This window comes from Vicia villosa, linkage group LG6, assembly GCF_029867415.1.
Source record: "Vicia villosa cultivar HV-30 ecotype Madison, WI linkage group LG6, Vvil1.0, whole genome shotgun sequence".
NCBI lineage: Eukaryota > Viridiplantae > Streptophyta > Magnoliopsida > Fabales > Fabaceae > Vicia > Vicia villosa.
Window position 1 is genome coordinate 156,017,309 of NC_081185.1, and position 19,290 is coordinate 156,036,598.

At 33.7% G+C, this 19,290-nt stretch overlaps 1 protein-coding gene across 2 annotated transcripts; it reads left to right on the forward strand.

The window, feature by feature from the left end:
* The first annotated feature begins 510 nt into the window (after nt 1-510).
* Nucleotides 511-18,296, forward strand: LOC131610706 (protein PIR). Of its 2 annotated transcripts, none has more exons than XM_058882729.1 (30): nt 511-719; nt 1,442-1,514; nt 1,679-1,743; nt 1,835-1,912; nt 2,353-2,472; nt 2,580-2,650; nt 2,727-2,819; nt 4,729-4,798; nt 4,958-5,022; nt 5,579-5,774; nt 5,942-6,093; nt 6,814-6,907; nt 7,012-7,203; nt 7,706-7,917; nt 8,533-8,680; nt 9,243-9,411; nt 10,288-10,364; nt 10,576-10,746; nt 11,238-11,314; nt 11,402-11,504; nt 11,782-11,901; nt 12,004-12,147; nt 12,365-12,508; nt 13,793-13,936; nt 14,858-14,945; nt 15,429-15,556; nt 16,574-16,781; nt 17,133-17,305; nt 17,540-17,749; nt 17,890-18,296. In XM_058882729.1, exons 1-30 carry the CDS (start codon nt 666-668, stop codon nt 18,082-18,084), a joined length of 3,834 nt encoding a protein of 1,277 aa, XP_058738712.1. In that variant the 5' UTR covers nt 511-665; the 3' UTR covers nt 18,085-18,296. The 2 variants fall into 2 exon arrangements, with proteins under 2 accessions (XP_058738712.1, XP_058738711.1); XM_058882728.1 differs by having other exon boundaries at nt 512-719; nt 17,887-18,296.
* Nucleotides 18,297-19,290: the final 994 nt, after the last annotated feature.

Genomic DNA, 19,290 nt, shown 5'->3' on the forward strand with positions numbered 1-19,290 from the left:
TTTCATTTATTTTTTAAAACAATTTTTTATAAAAGTAACTTTTTAACAAATTTACTTACAAAAATATTACATATATTCATAAATAAATGTATAAAATAAACCATCAAATTGCAATTACTAGAATTAACTAAAAAAAGAGTGAGTTTTGGAGGAGGTGCGGGTATGGCGGGCGGCGGGCCTAAAATCCCAACCCAACCCGCCATTTTTTAGCGGGTGCGCGGCCCGACCCGACGGACCACGACCCGTTTTGCCACTCCTAACGTGCCACGTAAGCTTCCGTTAATGAAATTTGGAAGAATCATTATTTAAAGAAAAATTTTAGAGGGATTAAAATCGAATTTCCCTATATTGGGGTGGTATCTTTAATATATTAAAACAGAATACGTGTTTAGGCGCCAACTTTAGACCAAAATCCCGCCTAAACACGTGCATCGCACGGGGTAAAGTACTAGTTCTTCATAGTAGCAGCAAAAGAGAAAATACAACAAAGGAAGAGGGCATTATGGTCAAACCAAAGTTATACCTGCTCAGCCTTGCAATTGAAGACTCCACCAACAACAGAGTCGAAGTGGAGAGAGAAACGAAGCAAACCCAACTGTAGTTGATCTTCTCACATCTATGCTTTGCACTTTTCTTTTCCCTCAACATCCCTAGAACAATCAGTGATGGCAGTACCCGTTGAAGAAGCCATTGCAGCTCTCTCCACATTCTCGCTCGAGGTACCAATTTTCTGCTACATTTTTCTCATTTCTTTTGCTACTAAATTTGAAATGCGCATATAGATCGTTCTTTTTTCTTTGCTACATTTTGGTCAGATTTAGTCAATCATTCCTTAAATTCGCGCTAATTCTAATTATAGAAATGTTTAGTAACGTAAATTATGTAATATTGACTTAAGATTGAATACTTGTTTTGTAAATTACATTTATGGGGATTTTGGATGTTCCAATATAACGCATTGTAAGAACTTCAGGGTTTTATTTCGGTATATGCGAGAATAAAGTAAGTGTAGCAGAGATGAGGATGTTGCGTTGAATTGGATGTATGGTTAGACCACACAAAATAGGATTAAAAATGAAAATATTAGAGAAAGTGTTGGGGGTAGCCCCTATAGTTAGAGAAGATGGTGAAAAATAGACTTAGATGATTTGAGCATGTTGAGATGTTGAGAGAAGACATGTAGATTTTGTGGTAAGGAGAGTAGATCAGATGGAGAGAAGTCAAACAATTAGAAGGATAGGATGACCTTGAAAGACGATAAGAGAAGTTATTAAGAAAGATATTGAGATTAACGATTCGGATAGAAGCATGGTCCTAGATAGAGGATTATGGCGCCAGATGATCCATGTAGACGACTACATTTAGTGGGATAAGACTTTATTGTTGTTGGATATGCGAGTTAGTTTTTCATGTGATTGTTTTTTGTTCATTACTTACATAGGATGAACAACCAGAGGTGCAAGGACCTGGAGTATGGGTGTCAACTGAGAGAGGTGCAACAGAGAGTCCAATAGGTAACTTCTTATTCCACAGTTCCTCTATTCTTCTCTTGGATATGTTATTAATTCGTAAATGTGCGGTAAATTTACTTGAAAAAAACCAGAGCGTTTTCTGCTTTACTTGAAAGATCCATAGATTTATTGGTGATTACTACCATTTACCACCTTCATTTTTGCAGAATATTGTGATGTTGCTGCATACAGACTATCTCTGTCAGAGGATACGAAGGCTCTCAATCAGCTGGTACACTGCTTTTGAGATATTTTTTGTTGTTTAATTTGTCTTGTTGATATCTGTTGTAAAATTTGATTGCTTTTGCTAATACAAAATGCAGAATTCTCTTACCCAAGAGGGAAAGGAGATGGCATCAGTGCTTTACACATATCGTAGTTGTGTCAAAGCACTTCCTCAGGTAATATTTTTATTAACAATGGGGAGTTAGAGCCAGTCAATGGACATAAAATAAGCTGTTTTTCTGGTCTAATGAGGGAATTATGCTAGAAGGGAAAGGGCTACTCTTTAGGCATGAAGTACATATTATATTTGAATTTTATTGGACTAAATACGAACTTACTATGATTGTATGCTAGTTTCTCAGGAAATATTTATACTTTGTTTTTTGAAAAGGAAAATTTCTTCTTAGTGTTAAGAAAGCAAACAATGTCAGCGGTTCTTTTGGTTCACACCCAAAGTTTCTAATGTCAAACCCTTATTTTTGGGACAGTCTCAAGTAGTTGATAGTTTTGGTTAATGCAACATGATATTGAAATGACCCTATCAGAGATCCATTTTCATGTTTCCATATGTTTATAGTTTCTCCTGTAATTTGTGCATTTTGCCACAATGGGGCAGCTTCCTGATTCTATGAAGCAAAGTCAAGCTGACTTATATTTGGAAACATATCAAGTTCTGGATTTGGAAATGAGTCGTTTGCGTGAAATTCAGCGATGGCAAGCTTCAGCTTCCTCAAAAGTAAGGATTGTGCTTTACATATTGTATGATCCTTTTTATTTCCAGAAACTTAACTAGATCTAGTTTTAGCATGTTAAGTAAATCCATTCACTTCATTTTTTATGCAGCTAGCTGCTGATATGCAACGTTTTTCTAGGCCTGAGCGGCGCATTAATGGCCCTACGATATCTCATCTTTGGTGTGTTATAATGTTTTTTTTTTTGTCGTTGTTATTTATTTATATATTTATTGAATAGTTTTGTTCTTGAATCCAGGTCTATGTTGAAGTTGTTTGATGTTCTAGTGCAACTTGACCATCTAAAAAATGCTAAGGCAAGCATACCTAATGACTTTTCATGGTACAAAAGGTATGTGTTTAGTCTTTCATCTGCCTATGTTACTCTATCTTCTTCATACAGAGGATCTTCAACTTTACTTTCAGGTTCCATTTGTTTCTGCTAGTTATATCTTTCTTCTGTACCTTCTTTGAATCCTTTTAATTTTATATTCACTGTGCTTTTAGGAGCCTGTAATTTGATATGTAAATTATTGAGCAGAGATATTCTCCATTTATCAATATTGTTCTTGAATGTAACTTCTTTAGTACAGTTGATCTAATGCTTAGTTGATTGGAACACCTGCATAAAATTTAGAAACTTTAGGGATTTAGCTTTCTGCCTCACCTATAATGTTATGTTATTATATCATAAGAATAATCAGCCATTGGACTATGGGATTTTCAGATGAAAGTGTTTGATTGGGAACTATCAGGTGAACAAAAATGTCATTGAATAAACTAAACGGGCTCAGTTGGTAATATCACCTTATAAAACAGCATGCCCAATAGTGCAAGTAGGTTACCAGAAATCCCTAGCTACCTTAGTTTGAAATAAAATAAAAAGTAATAGGCATCCATATTCTCCAGTCAAGTTACACTGTTTTGTTTCATTCAGTTTTATTTTTTTTGGTTCTTTAAGAGATTGACCATGTGTTTGATTTGCGAGAAAGAAAATAAGGAAGACATGATTTTTTTGAACATTTTAAATTTTCTCATTTGGATGAAAAGGAAAGGGAAGAAAGAGAACTGTAGATGTGAAAAGAAATTTTCTCACCTTACAACTAGCTCAATATTTTTTGCTCAATATTTTTATTCATTTGAAAAATAAATTCTTTTCATTTTTCTTTCTCATCATAAAAAGGTCAAATGTGTAGTTTTGGTCTTCTTTAACATAAATATTTTATGGTTAGGTAGATATAAATCATCTCTATAGCTGATTCAACCCTGACTCAACCCTGATTCAACCCTGCTTGTGACTGTGGTCGCTCACCTGACAGACAGCAATTTGATGTGGATTAGTTTCTTAGCAACCTTACCTTTCTGCTGCTGGAGATCCTCCATTGTTTTTGATTATTCACCGGAAGACAAGTTTAGGAAAAGAATATATGAAAAAAGCTACAAGGAAAATAAACTGTGGGTTGCTGTCCTGTAGCTCCATCAGTAATAATAACATAAATCCAAGCTCAAAAACCGAAAACTGTTTCACAATCCCAATCTATTTCAAAACTCTATATGGCTACCCACCTAGTACTCAAAAGAGCAGCTTTGATTTGAAAAACCATGCAGGATAATTGATAAAAACAATTCAAAAGTGAGAAGACCACCTCTTTCCAAACAAACAAAGATCCATAACTTTTTGTTGAAAATATTAGAATTGTCATAGTTTTTCTTTTAGATCTCTCTGATGGTCTACTCATGGCAGCTCTATGAAAAAATCCCTGACATATTTGCAGAAGTATAAAATATTTTTTTCTGGGAATTTCAATAGTTTCTTCAGAACAACACCAAATTTCTTGTTGTCCTTTTGTATCTTTGTATTTGACTTTTCCACTCTGATAAAATTTCCCTGTAAAGAAATCGGAATTTTCTGGATTTTTAGTTTTTTTTTTTGGCTAGAGTGTTGAAATCATCTAATTATTTAGGAGGTCACATGAATATAAGTCCAGTAGATCACAATGAAAATATGACTTTGTTTTATTTATTTTGGGAAATGCAGTTTTTGTTATTTGTAATTGGGAAAACTATAAAATTGCTTAAAATCTTGTCAAACTTCTGATATGAAAAAGAATTGCAAGGTTTCCATGATAAATGGCACGTCTGATAATTTTTAGGAATATCATTATGCAGCCACCTCACCTAATTTAGGATTTCTTTATGTGAAGAACTACTTAATGAAGTTTATCATTCATTCATTTTGGTTCTCTCCCTCATTTTGTCAGGACTTTCACACAAGTTAGCGGTCAGTGGCAGGACACCGATTCAATGAGGGAGGAGTTAGATGATTTACAGGTGCATAATTGTTGAAATTTCCCAATGTTTCGAAATACAGAAAGCTGCACATTTATTATTTATTGTTTGATTTTCCAAAATTTTCCTCATTTGTATTTTATTTTGATAAAAAATCCTGACAAATACGGATTATTGACCGTTCTTTAATTGTACGTGCAGATTTTTTTGAGCACAAGATGGGCTATTTTGTTGAATTTGCATGTTGAGATGTTCCGTGTAAATAAGTATCCTGGATACTTCACATTTTTTTCCTTTCCATATGATTACCATAATTTCTACTTTTCTAATTTAACCTGTAATTGTTCGTTTATTTTGGTTTATTTGATATTTATTTTTGGATAGAAACTATCTGTGCTTATGATGAATGAATGTGGGAACTGGTTCCATCTGACAGATAAAAGGTTCTATTAAAAAGGAAATGTGAGTGCTAGTTTATGTTGAAATTTTAGTTATGACTAAAAGCGTAGGATATTGAAGGACTTCCTCCTTAATGCTTTTATACTTTCATTCAAAAGAAACAAGCAGATTTGGTTCCACACTCAGCCAGGAAATGAATAAAAATTGTTTTATCAAGTTTTCAATCTAAACCATGTTAGGGAAATGTAGCTGATTAGAGAAAATTTGAATATTTTACTTTTTGGCTTTTGTCTTTTAATACTGAGTGCAATAATCTTGTTTGTTTGTCATACACACCCTAATTCAACTTTTACTTGTATTTGTATCACCACTATTAATTTTCCTCCTCTTCTATTCCTTATTCAATTCCTTGACTTGAATTAGTGTTGAAGACATTCTTCAAGTTCTTATAGTATTTGTTGTAGAGTCCTTGGAGTTGGACTTTGCACTTCTCTTTCCAGAACGCCACATTCTTTTGCGTGTTTTACCTGTTCTTGTTGTCCTAGTGACATCTTCAGAGAAAGATAGCGAGTCTCTGTACAAGAGGGTAAAAATCAACAGACTGATCAATATATTTAAGGTACTGTTTATATGTAATATTTTATATATAAAGGCCTAGTGATACATTTTATCTACTGGGTTATGAAAAAATGATGATGTTGTTGAATTACCTGAAGAATGTTGCATTTCATTCCATGAATTCTTCTCTGTTGACTGAATATTAAGATCTGTGTTTATCTTAAACAGAACGAATCAGTCATTCCTGCTTTTCCAGATCTGCATCTCTCTCCAGCTGCGATATTGAAGGAATTATCAACATACTTCCCAAAATTTTCTTCCCAAGCTCGCCTTCTCACCCTTCCAGCACCACATGAGCTTCCACCCCGCGAATCACAAGAATATCCTCTAAGTTGTTTTTTTGTTTCAACTGACAATTTGGTGCTAATATTTGTTACTATTGAGCCAATATTTCATTTCCTTGACCCGTGTCTTGAACAAATATTACTTGTTACCCTGTTCCCCTCAAATAGATGGATTGTGACATATACTTTATGATAACAAATTGATGCTTTCTGTTCTTTCATGTTAAATTGCATGCTCTGTTGTTCTTTCTACTTCTGGTTAATGAACTGTGTTAGAAATGAGAAAGTGAAGAAGACTAATAGGAAACAATCCGGAAAAAGTTCTCATTTGTACAGTCAGTTGATAATCTATTTAATAGATTCTAGCAACAACTTAACTATCTAGTTATGTCTATATACACGGGCACTATAACACTGATCATTGGAAATTTTATTATACTGTATTATAGCCAGAGTTAAATAACACATTTGTAACCATATCGGTTGTCTCGGCATTGAAAATTTGGTGCAATTGTTTTTTTACTTCCTGTAAAGTTTTGTGCTTTTCATTGTTAGATGATATGGAAAACTTTATAGGTTTAATATATGTTCTCACAACGCATTTGGATAATTAGATCAATTTTTAATTAAATTTAATTATGGAATTCCGACAAAAAAATTATTGAGAATCCTTTTACGTCTCAAGCTTCAAATTTGTATAAATGTATGAAGCGTCTTCCTTCTTTGTCTTTAGAAAGTAACCTTGACATGAGACACGTATCAGAGACATTACCTAATTGTCAATCATATTGGAGCCATTCGTGCTGAGCATGATGATTTCACAATTCGTTTTGCTTCAGCAATGAATCAGGTAATCCCCCCTTCTCTGCAAAAGAAAATCCATCCCTGAAATCTTATTTGTTTTGTTTCATGTTAACTGTTGCATACCATTGTTATGCATCACTGTTTTTGCAGCTGTTGTTGTTGAAGTCCACCGATGGTTCTGATGTTGATTGGAGCAAAGAGGTCAAAGGGAATATGTATGATATGGTTGTTGAAGGTTTTCAGCTATTAAGCAGATGGACTGCACGCATTTGGGAACAATGTGCATGGAAATTTTCTCGACCATGCAAGGATGCATCCCCATCATTCTCTGACTATGAAAAGGTTAGGAATGATCAAATCTTCTATTATCTGTGCTTTTCTTCTCGTTGTTCTTGTAGCCCAATAATTGCTTGTTTTCACTGGCTGTGATGTATAATCAAAACAACGTTCTAATCTGCTACAGGCACTATGGTGCTGCTAATATTGCCATAATTTTTATGTGTATAGAATAATTAACTATTCATGTCAAAGAGCAATTCTATCATTGCACTTTGTATTTATAGTGGTGTTGATGCCACCTGCAACTTTCTCCAATCAGATCAAACTTTAATGCCCCCATCAAAATTAACTATTCTCACATTAACCAATATTTCCATCATTTTTTATTTGTATGGAACAATTAACTGTTCATGTTAAATTTAACCGTGTATCACAAGACTAGCCAATTTATTATATCACCTAGCCTCTAAATAATTCAATATTTCAATAAGATACTATATCGTTATTTTGACTACAAACATAAACTATATAACATAATGACATAGATATTGTTTATTGTTTGTAGGTTGTACGATATAACTACAGTGCAGAGGAAAGGAAAGCACTGGTCGAACTTGTGAGCTACATAAAGAGTGTTGGTTCTATGATGCAGCGGTGTGATACACTGGTTGCCGATGCTTTATGGGAAACAATACATGCCGAGGTCCAAGATTTTGTTCAAAACACATTAGCTTCTATGTTGCGGACAACCTTCAGAAAGAAGAAGGATCTCTCTAGGTAGGATCCTACTTTCAGTTGTGCTGGAAATTAAATTAATTTAATTCTTCATTTTCCTAGTAGCTAAGATTCATTTCACATTAAGTTCTATGTATCTTAGGAAACCGTGTTAGCCTAATTACTTTCTTGCATATTGCACATGATCATTTATTACCTTTTTAACTAGTTTATAAATTAAGCCTTTTTAACTTGATATGTTCCTTGGCCAAATACAACTCTTAATTGATGGAAGTTCTGAAGCTGTGCTCTTAGACCATGTCATGAGAACATACTTCATCTCAATCAGAATCAAATGCAGAATGTTTTCATAATGCAAATTAATGAATGTTGGCTTCAAGATACAATATCATGTCTGTAGAATTAAACGGGATTAGAAGAGGAAACCCTTTCTGTTGAAAGTGCACTAGTGATTAACTCCATATGTTTTGTCTTAATTTATACTATAAGTGAAAGTTACATACTTCCCTACCTGACAGTTATAAGCCTTTCTACTTCCTTCCCTTGTTAGGTTTCCTCCTAAAAAATACTTGATTGGTAGGAGTTCTCCGAGATCTGTCTGCTTTCATTCAATTTTTTTAGATTGCACATATCAATTACTCAAATATGGATTTTCAGGATTCTTTCTGATATGAGGACCCTTTCAGCTGATTGGATGGCTAATACAACTAAGTCAGAATCTGAGCTACAGTCCTCACAGCATGGAGGTGAAGAAAGCAAAGCAAACATATTTTATCCAAGGGCAGTTGCCCCAACTACTGCTCAGGTCTGCCTTATTTTCCGTACTCTTTACGACATATGTTGTGTAACTTATTACCATTGGTATGCTTACAAGTGAATTTATAAGAGCTCAAATTGTTCAAGCTTTTTATCGAACTGTGCCATTTGCACATATGTTTTGTTGAACTTGCTCATTTACTTACTATGCTTTGAAAAAAAATTAATATGCATAAAGAGATTCACACATGCTTTTATTCTAAATGTTGAACCAAAATTCTTTATCATGGGCATGCATGTAGATAGACATGTACATATGAGTATGAAAAAACATTTTCTGTTGTTTCTCTAGTTACTTTTTTCAAACTTAGGTCATTTCGACCAATTTTCTTGTTGTTCTTGTGTATTCACGTACATTGTAGCCATCAGATTATTATAACTATAGAGGGCTCTCACTGATGATTTTTTATGGAGAAACTTTTCCTAAGTTGTTAGCAAATATTCTATATTTCCAGGCTTGAGCTGCTTTATGAATTCTTTCTGTTGATATGTATAGATTTGTAGTTTGATCTTAGCACAGTATAATTGCTTAACTAACCTCTTCAATACAGGTGCACTGTTTGCAGTTCTTAATATATGAGGTGGTTTCTGGTGGTAACCTTAGGAGACCCGGTGGACTTTTTGGCAATAGTGGCTCAGAAATCCCAGTTAATGATTTAAAACAGCTGGAGACGTTTTTTTACAAGCTTGGTTTTTTCCTGCATATTTTAGACTACTCAGGTAATGATGTCTTAGATTGACCCCAGCATCAATTTTACTCCAAAGTTTGTCCTTTGGAAACAGTCTTCATTGATAGATTAAATTTCTTCAGTGACACCTTCCTCTCTGTTGCTACCCGCTTTCAGTAGTTCCTTTCCTACATTAGTGAGCTAGTTTGGAAGCATTGCATTGTGTGATATCTCTATTAATGAATTATAGTTGGTTTCCCCAATATACATGACCTCAATCATATTTGGTCGAACACCCTGAAATTGAAATTGAAGATACATGCAGTGGGGCTGACAGATGCTTGGTTGTTGATAACATCATTTGTGTGTTCATGAAATCCTTCGACTTTTACCAATGCTAAAACATCTAATACAAAACTATTAAACCATTGAGTTTAGAGGGCCGATGGATGTTTAAAGTGTAGCGGATTGCAACATTAAGACTAGCATCTCACTTTCTTAATTAGGAAAACGAATGAACAAATTTCTGCTTTTTGGGTGCATTCTAATAACTCTTATTATGATTATGACAAATTATAGGCCTCCCTCAATTTTTTTGCCCCTGCCATGGATACTTGAAAATAAAGATTGATCCTTTTAAAGCATCCAAGCTCATTTAGTGCTTGTGATTTTGCAGTAACAATATGTTATGTATCTACTGATTATTATTCCCTAAGTCTACCAAATGGGATGCCACTATACCACCAATTCTTTTAGAAGTATCCCAAAAGATTTTATTTTCTCTGGCTGGAGAAAAAATGTATTAGAATGAATAAATCCTGAAAGATTTCTACTCTACCATTTGAAACAATTAAATAGTATAGAATGCTTTGTACCATTGCCTTGTTGCATCCTTCTGTGTTATTGACTTGGTTGGTGATGCTTGCAGTGACTGTTGCCACATTGACAGATCTTGGTTTCTTATGGTTTAGAGAATTTTATTTAGAGTCTTCACGAGTCATTCAGGTAATACTTATTACCTATTGGCTATTACCACACGGTTATTTGAATTTCAAAGTCTATATTGTGACCAAAAACTCTTCTTAATCGAAGCAGTTACAAATTTCCTAGCTACTTGCAACATATGGCATTGCAGTCCTACCTTTCACTTTTAGTTGCAATTGATTCAAACCATCAAATGATGATTGTCTAAAATTAGTTAATTTGTTCCCTGCAGTTTCCAATCGAATGCTCTCTTCCCTGGATGTTGGTGGATTGTGTACTTGAGTCGCCAAACTCTGGTCTTCTTGAGAGTGTTCTGATGCCATTTGACATCTATAATGATTCAGCTCAGCAAGCCTTAGTGTTGCTGAAACAACGGTTTCTGTACGATGAAATTGAGGCTGAGGTATTACACACTCTGAACTTAGTGTTAGATGATTATGTGGTGAATTTCATGAAGCGGTACAATGTCTGATACGGAAGGAAGCAGGGCCCTTCAAGAGGATATTTTTATGTCTCTGCTTTCATTTACTCCCTCTGTCCCCTAATCTTTGGTCCTTTAAGGTTTGAGCACACATATTAAGAAAAATTCATTTAGTACATGGTTTTGGTTTTTTCAGGGTAACAAAAGTAAAAACATCATAAATTGTTTCATGATCTCCTAAAGAACCGAAGTTTTGGGACAAAAGTAAAATGTTAAAGGACCATAGCTTAAGAAGGGAGGGAGTAGTTTTCTAATTAATAGTTACTTATAAATCCTACCTTCTCTTTTTGATATCAGTTTGTATCACCGGCAAAGTGAATTTTGGTGTTAATATAATTTCAGCTCTCATTAATTGTTTCATATCATCTGCTTTTTCTATTGATCAAGTGTATTGTTTATCTTCTTTTTTGTAGGTGGATCACTGTTTTGACATATTTGTTTCCAGATTGTGTGAAGCCATTTTCACGTATTACAAAAGTTGGGCAGCAAGGTCTGTCATTTTTCTGTCTTATCCAGCTTTTCTTTTGATGATTCCTCTGACTAACCTTTCCTATTGATGGATTCCAAAATCATGCAGTGAACTGCTTGATCCTACATTTATCTTTGCCTCAGACAATGCAGAAAAGTATGCTGTGCAGCCTATAAGACTCAATATGCTGCTAAAAATGACTCGAGTGAAGGTTAGTGGGCTGATACTAAACATGCTTATCATGCTTCTAACACCAGAGATTTATCAGCCTATGAGGCACACAAATGAAGATTGTTTAAGAAAATGCTTATGAATGATATGATTAGGATTGATACTATACATGATTTATGAACTAATAGTTTCATGGTGTATTCTCCTTTCATTTATAAGATCTCTCAGTGTCTCTTTATTTTTCTTTCACACAAGTTTTGCTGCATAACATTATTAGAAGTGAGTCGCAATTACTCATATAATTCTTTCATGTGCAGCTACTTGGAAGGATGATCAACTTGCGAAGTTTGATGTCTGAACGGATAAATAAAATTTTCCGTGAAAATATTGAGTTTCTGTTTGATCGTTTTGAGTGTCAAGATCTGTGTGCCATAGTGGTTAGTGATTTTACCTTTGCTAAATCCTTTTGCAAGTAGTTAAATTTTTTTTGTTTATGAGTATTTATTGAACTAAAATAAAACTATGACTATTTATATCAGGAATTAGAGAAGTTGTTGGATGTCTTAAAACATTCCCATGAACTACTGTCAAGAGATCTTTCTGTTGACTCTTTTAGTCTTATGTTGAATGAGATGCAAGAGAACATCTCCCTCGTGTCATTTTCTAGTCGACTGGCCTCACAGGTTTTTCCTTTTGAACTCTGAACATGCACTTCAATTTGATGTCTCTCCTTGTTCTCAGATCATTAACATCACACAACATCTTCTATTGACTACTAGATATGTTATTTTTTATTACATGCTTGCATTAAAACCACTATTTGAATGGTAATTGATAATAATAATAATACAACTTGATCTGTTTCCTGCTATTTCATTGATCAATTTCTATTTATGCTAGATTTGGTCTGAGATGCAAAGTGATTTTTTGCCAAGTTTCATCCTCTGCAATACTACTCAACGATTTATCAGATCATCAAAGACAATTCCTGTTCAAAAGCCATCCATACCCTCTGCTAAGCCTAGCTTCTATTGTGGTACTCAAGTAAGCATCCTCTTACTGCCTATTTCCAATTTTTATAAGATGAATTGCAAATAGTGTTACTGGCGTATATAGTCATATATGTGTGGTTATAAACATATTACATACAAATATTCTAATTTTAGACCATATGCATATGTATACTGTTTGGGCCCAGGCCACTCAGTGAAAGGAATTGGCAAGTGTACCAAGTTATTAAGTGGTGAATGAAAGTATTATCCTCAAAGGATTGCATTTCAATTACCAACTTACAGAGTAGTTGCTATCTGAAGTTTGAACTGAAACTGAACTCTGATTTGGAAACTGGAAATAATGAATTTGCATTTTAAAGAATTAAGAACAAAAACACAAGGAATTCAAAGAATCAACGTACACTGTGGTTAAGGATAGAATCCTCTGAATCTTCTTCATTTAAATTTCAATTCAACTATTTAATCAAGAGAAATTCATTTATTGAAGATCAAACTCACAAATTCAGGATATCACCAATCCTTCGATTGTTAATCTCTTTCTTTAATCAGGAACCCTTATTTCTGAGGCATTTCTAACTCAAACATGCATTAAGCTTGGGAGTTTATAAGATCGCACAATCCTATTCCTAGGACATCTCAACAATTACGGTGATTTACCTCAAGTAGCCATTTTCCAATTGGTGCAATTGAGCATAAGATCAATTCTTAGGTGGCCAACCCAAGAAGAGAATTAAGCATAAAATAGACACTCAATTTGGAAAGGTAAACTTGAATTGAGATGAAAGAATGCCAATTACATAGAAATTGGAATGAGATTCATTTTTCTCTAACTAGAGATTTAGTTACAAATGCTAAAAGAAAAGAGAATAACAACAAGAGAAGATGAGATTAGAAGGAACTCCATTAGCATATGACGAATCTTGTGATTTCAAGATTTAAGCTCCCCAAACTCTAGTAGTGTTGGGAAGAGATAGATAGATAGATTGAATCTCCATCCTAAAGTCTCAAGTTCTGACTGACTGAAGCTATTTATAGTGAATCTATCTAGGCACTGCTAGCATGGTCATGTCATGTGCTTTCTCAGGGTGGCAATGGTTGCTGCGCAGAGTTGAAGACGTTTTCAGCTTTTGCCTTATTCTTTTTAACTATACTTTTTGTCTTTAATGTGTGGTTCTGTTTTTTTTCACCTGTTGAGGTAATGTGTAGTGAGAGAGACTCGGGAGAGATGCATAGTTATTTTGTATGTATGTGTTATTGTTTTTTTTTGTAAATACAAATTTCTCAAATCTCATTAGCTCACTATATGTAATAATAGGATTTAAATTCGGCGCATCAAAGTTTTGCTCGACTGCATAGCGGATTCTTTGGAATACCTCACATGTTTTCTATTGTTCGACTTTTGGGATCCCGATCATTACCTTGGCTTATTAGAGCCCTTCTTGACCATATATCAAACAAGGTGTGTTATTATTTATCTTAAATTGTTAATAAGTTCATGACATGACATTTGCTTTTCTTTGAAAACTTCCTAAAGATTATAACATGTTAAAATATGTGATAATATCTTGATTTTATTTTAGAGTAATGTAGATAATATCAATATTGTTTTCCACGTTTCTTTATATATAAGGATTTATTTCTTTGTTTAAGGATTGGTATATTATCTTCTGTAGTAGCATCCAACATATTTTTTCCTTCGATATCAATATTATTTGAATTTGGGCTAAAGCCTAACTCATACTCCCAAAATCAACTTAAAAGTTAAAGAATGCCCAAACCTTATAAGCTCTACCTAGGTCATATCTTTCATTGATGTGGGATTGCCAACTTTTTCCATCACAACCAAGATTGGATATCTGAAGCATGGACTAATGAGGTGGAGTAATAAAGATCTCCACACCCCCTCACCCTTGGGATGAGACATCTGGAGCATTAATAATTGCAAGTAGTTTAACAGATATCTTAGTGTGAAGTTGTTTGAACTTAGGAAAACTTGAATCACATGAAAATAAATCAGAAGCAATAAGATTGTGGTAAGTTTTTATTGAATATTGATTAAGTGCCAAAACTTTCCAGGATATGGATGAATATGAAAAGTTTAACAATACTGCAAAGTAATGTTGGTCAATTCACACATATGCTAACTGCTAAGAATATGAGAAATGAGTGAGGATACACTACACATATTTTCTCTAATGTATATTATTCCATAATGACATTCACTAAAAGTTCTACGGTTTTGAACAACATTGGGCCACTAATTTTTATTTAGAGAATGATAGCCATACTGGATGCGTATAGTTTCTGCATGTATATATTTATTGATTTTATAATATAAATTTAGCTGTGCTTTCTAACAATGTAAGGCATGTTATTCCAGATTACTTTGCTGGAACCAATGATAACAGGATTACAAGAATCCATGCCAAAATCAATTGGTCTTCTTCCTTTTGATGGTGGTGTGACAGGTACATGATGTTTTTCTTTTCACCGTTTTTTAACCTTTATTATGAAATTTACATATGTTTAAATGCTTACAAGTGTAAGTAACTTGATTATAAATAAGATTACAAGGATATTTAGTTCTAGCACATTGTTTTTCATTGGAAAATAGTACTTGTAATCATTTTCTTAAGATGTTAGACGAAAGTGAATATGAGACGGAGTACTAATCATTAGTAGCATGTTTTACCTTGTCCTGTTTTCTGAGTTAAAAAGTGCTAGTGTCACTGATGGGGGACACTTTTTAATATCTCAGAGCACTGAAACCACCTAACGGGATAAAGTCTTGTCGTCGTCTAAGCACTGTGACATTTTGCTGGAAATTTATTAAGACAGATATTTCATGGTTGTTACAAAGTGTTTTCGGAAAAACTATAAGTACTAATGAATCAGGCACATAGATGCATGGTCAAATCCAAGAAATTAATTATTTGATTATTTCTACACAGGTTGTGTACGACTTGTTAAAGAACATCTTAACTGGGAGGCAAAATCAGAGCTGAAAGTTGAGGTTCTTCACGGTATAAAAGAGATTGGAAGTGTATTATACTGGATGGGGCTTCTAGATATTGTGTTGGTGGGTAATCTAGTGATCTTATCAAAATAATTTGATGTTTTTATTTTGAAATAAACTAAGCCTAAAAAGAAATCTGACAGGTCAAAACAAACTAAATGAATTTTAAACATTAAATTTAGCCACTTGTAGCATATGAAGGTAAAATGGTTTATTGTTAGATATGATTTATGATAAGACACTGAAGGTATTTGGTCCAAGCTGGCTCTTCCTAGTGAGAAAAAAGGTTTAGTTGTTGTATATAGGATATAAACTATCAAGGAGAACCTATAATCAAGAACCTTTATGATGAACATCTGACTCACAAATCAGACATGTTGAAACTTGAAACCCTAGAAAAGTTTGATACTTAATATTTATTGAAAAGGAAACCTTTATGTTTGCAGTTGAATCATCCTTATTTAGTCAGAAACTTTAAAGAAATGGTCAGTGCAAAGTTATTTAAGTAGTGCTAGAAGAATTTGTGCTTTGCAGGCAGAAATGTAAGCAAGAGGAAGTGAAGTATTCTTGGGCCTGGTTGTACCACTCTATTCCTGTTCCAATATTTTGATCAGGCCAATATTTTAGATTTCAATTGGGACGATTCTATATTTACACAATGTACAAATTAGTGTTATCAAATAGCGGCGCCATGGCGGATATACATGGCGGTTTTTGGGCTCGCCGTAATGGTAAATATCGGCCGATATTGCAATATCCGATATCGGCTGATATTGCCTGCATTGTAAAATTTTAGATGTAGGAAGACTTGGGCCTGACAACCTTGATTCTTCTATTAATGAATTTTAGCTAAAGGAGATCTAATGTCAGTCAACAAATGATAACTAATTATCATAAAACTCCTAAAATGAATTTTACAAGGATATTGAAAATGGCAAAATAAATTTCACACAATGGCGATTTTGTTACTTAAGAAAGGGGGAGGATAACCTCACTTCCCTTAACTGTAGTTTATCGACATTTTCCTGTACATTACTTTAGTTTGTGAGTAATAATTAGCAAATGTTGCATTCTTGACAGAGAGAAACAGATACTACAAATTTCATGCAAACTGCTCCCTGGCTGGGCTTGCTTCCGGGACCAGATGGACAAATATTACCTTCTCAAGATGGTGGGGATAGCCCTATTGTCAGTCTCTTTAAATCTACGGCTGCTGCAATGGTTTCATATCCTGGTTGTCCATCTCCTAATTCTTTCCACATCATGTCAAAACAAGCAGAAGCTGCAGGTGTGATATTTTATGTGTTCCAATTTTCTGTTAGTTTGGCTTGTTTGCTGGCAAAATAAAGGTGCAGATAGTTGATGTTAAAATATAGCCACTGAGGAAGCTGATTGATCCTGATGAGAAATGTTAAAATTATCATGCTAAATATACTTCTTATTTTGAAAAGTTTGTTTTCATTTTTTTGCATCATTCGTGGTTCATCGGTTTTTATACTGGGTTTGTGATTTATTTAGACTGTTCCCCCATTTTATTTGTCACTACTTCTAGAGATCTCCATGTAATGTTTTTATACATTTACTTTTATGATATTTTATAGTCTTATTGATGGTTCAGACATTGTCTCTATCATTACAGATCTTTTATATAAGGCTAACTTGAATACTGGAAGTGTTCTGGAGTATGCGCTTGCTTTCACAAGTGCTGCATTAGATAAATATTGTAGTAAATGGAGTGCTGCGCCCAAGACAGGCTTCATTGACATTGCAATTTCAAAAGATTTCTATCGAATATATAGTGGTCTCCAAATTGTAAGTAAAACTACCTTCTTCAGCTATTACATTTCACTATTTACACTATAATGTCACAGGATGAAATAAACATCAATTACAGATCTCTTCTCTATTTGGTTTCATGTGTAAACTAAAAATTAACCTGAACCGCTTTGTAAGATTTGGTTCAATTTATTAATGAATTTGCTAGTGTCCGATTCTTTCTCTTTTTCCTTAATTTTCTTGACACGTCCTTTTGCTTGAGCTACATAGGGATACTTGGAAGAGTCTGCCCAAGTACCATCAAGTAGTCCTGAAAGACTGGGGGATTCAGTCGCGTGGGGGGGCTGCACCATAATTTATTTGCTTGGGCAACAACTGCATTTTGAGCTCTTTGACTTCTCGTACCAGATCCTCAATATTGCAGAAGTGGAAGCTGCCTCTGTTGTGCAAACACACAAGAACGCCCACTTTGCTGCTCAGGTTGATATTGCTTCTCCATATCAAGCCAAATAATCTTTGCCAAAAAGACATCATACAAATGTTTCATTTTTCTATCATGTCTAGAATTCTATGATTGAGTTATGCTGTTACTGATTGCATTATTTTTCGTTTAACAGCAGGGATGGGAAGCCATATTAGAGGCAATGAAAAAAGCAAGAAGATTAAATAACCATGTATTCTCTATGCTTAAAGCTCGCTGCCCCCTTGAAGAAAAGACAGCGTGTGCTATTAAGCAAAGTGGTGCTCCATTACATCGTATAAGATTTGAAAACACAGTTTCAGCGTTTGAAACTCTCCCGCAGAAAGGTGCTTAAACTGAGTGCAAGTTACAGACTTCTGTTAAATTCTGTGTATATATAATCTGTAATGTTGTGGTGGTGTATGTAATAGATAGAATATAAACAAGTACTGTATTTGATAATTCTACATATAAAAACAAATCATGAAAAACATTAAACAGACATCACAATTTTGATATGTATATGTAATCATTAGTAAGAATATAAAGTTCTTTTGGCGAGCTTTACTGCGGGGCTTTATCGGGCAACCATTTCCCTATTGCATGTAAGTTCTCCTTTTGCTTTGAAAACTTGATCAACTCTGCTATGAAGCAGACTCCTTTGACCAAAAACATGTTTGCGCTCTGATGCCTATTACTGTTAGTGTCTAACACTGTCATGATATCAATGTGCGTGATCATTTAATTTAATCAATTTTCTATCAAAACAATAATTTGTTATTATCTCTTAAAAACATAGAAACATATGATAGAAAAATGAATATGAAGACCCCAACTTCCTTCTACTATTCTATTGTCGAGTATTCGTGCAAACAAAACTTCTTGACGAGGGAGAATAAAAACAATTTTATTTTGTTTTTACCACCGGTATTTAGTATATTGGATTGCTTAAAACAAGTGGTTCCGGTCCTTTTTCGACTGCAGTTGTAGTGGATCGAACCGTAGTCTTTCCTATCAAATCAAGCTATATCAAAATTGATGATTAATTTTTTTTCTTTTTTCTTTTGCACTCTAATTTTCAGAGCTGGTCAAACATTATTCTCATCAGGAACCTTTGTTTCTTAGCAGAGTTTTTTTTACCACTCAAGTCCAAATACAATTAATACTAATAATTGTGATAATATAATAATATTTTTAATCAATATAGAAAACTTAAATTCCTATTTTTCAAAATGTCCAAGTCTTTTGAAGAAAAGAAATACATTTTAGAAAGTTGAAATTCAAGTATTCTAGAAATAAGAAATTTTAGTTTTCAGAACATAATTAATTTAGAAATATCAAGTTGTTTGAAACAAAATATGTTTTATCGAAATTTCAGTTTTCAAAAGTTTTAAAAGACTCTAAACAAAATAGTTGGAAGGAAAAAAATATAAATTTAAATTGGGTATTGGTATTTTTGATGTAAATTGTGATAAAATTTTAATTATTTTTTAAATAAAAAAATTGATATATTAAATCATAGTATTTGATTGATTGAGAGTATTAGTACTAAGTTAAATTT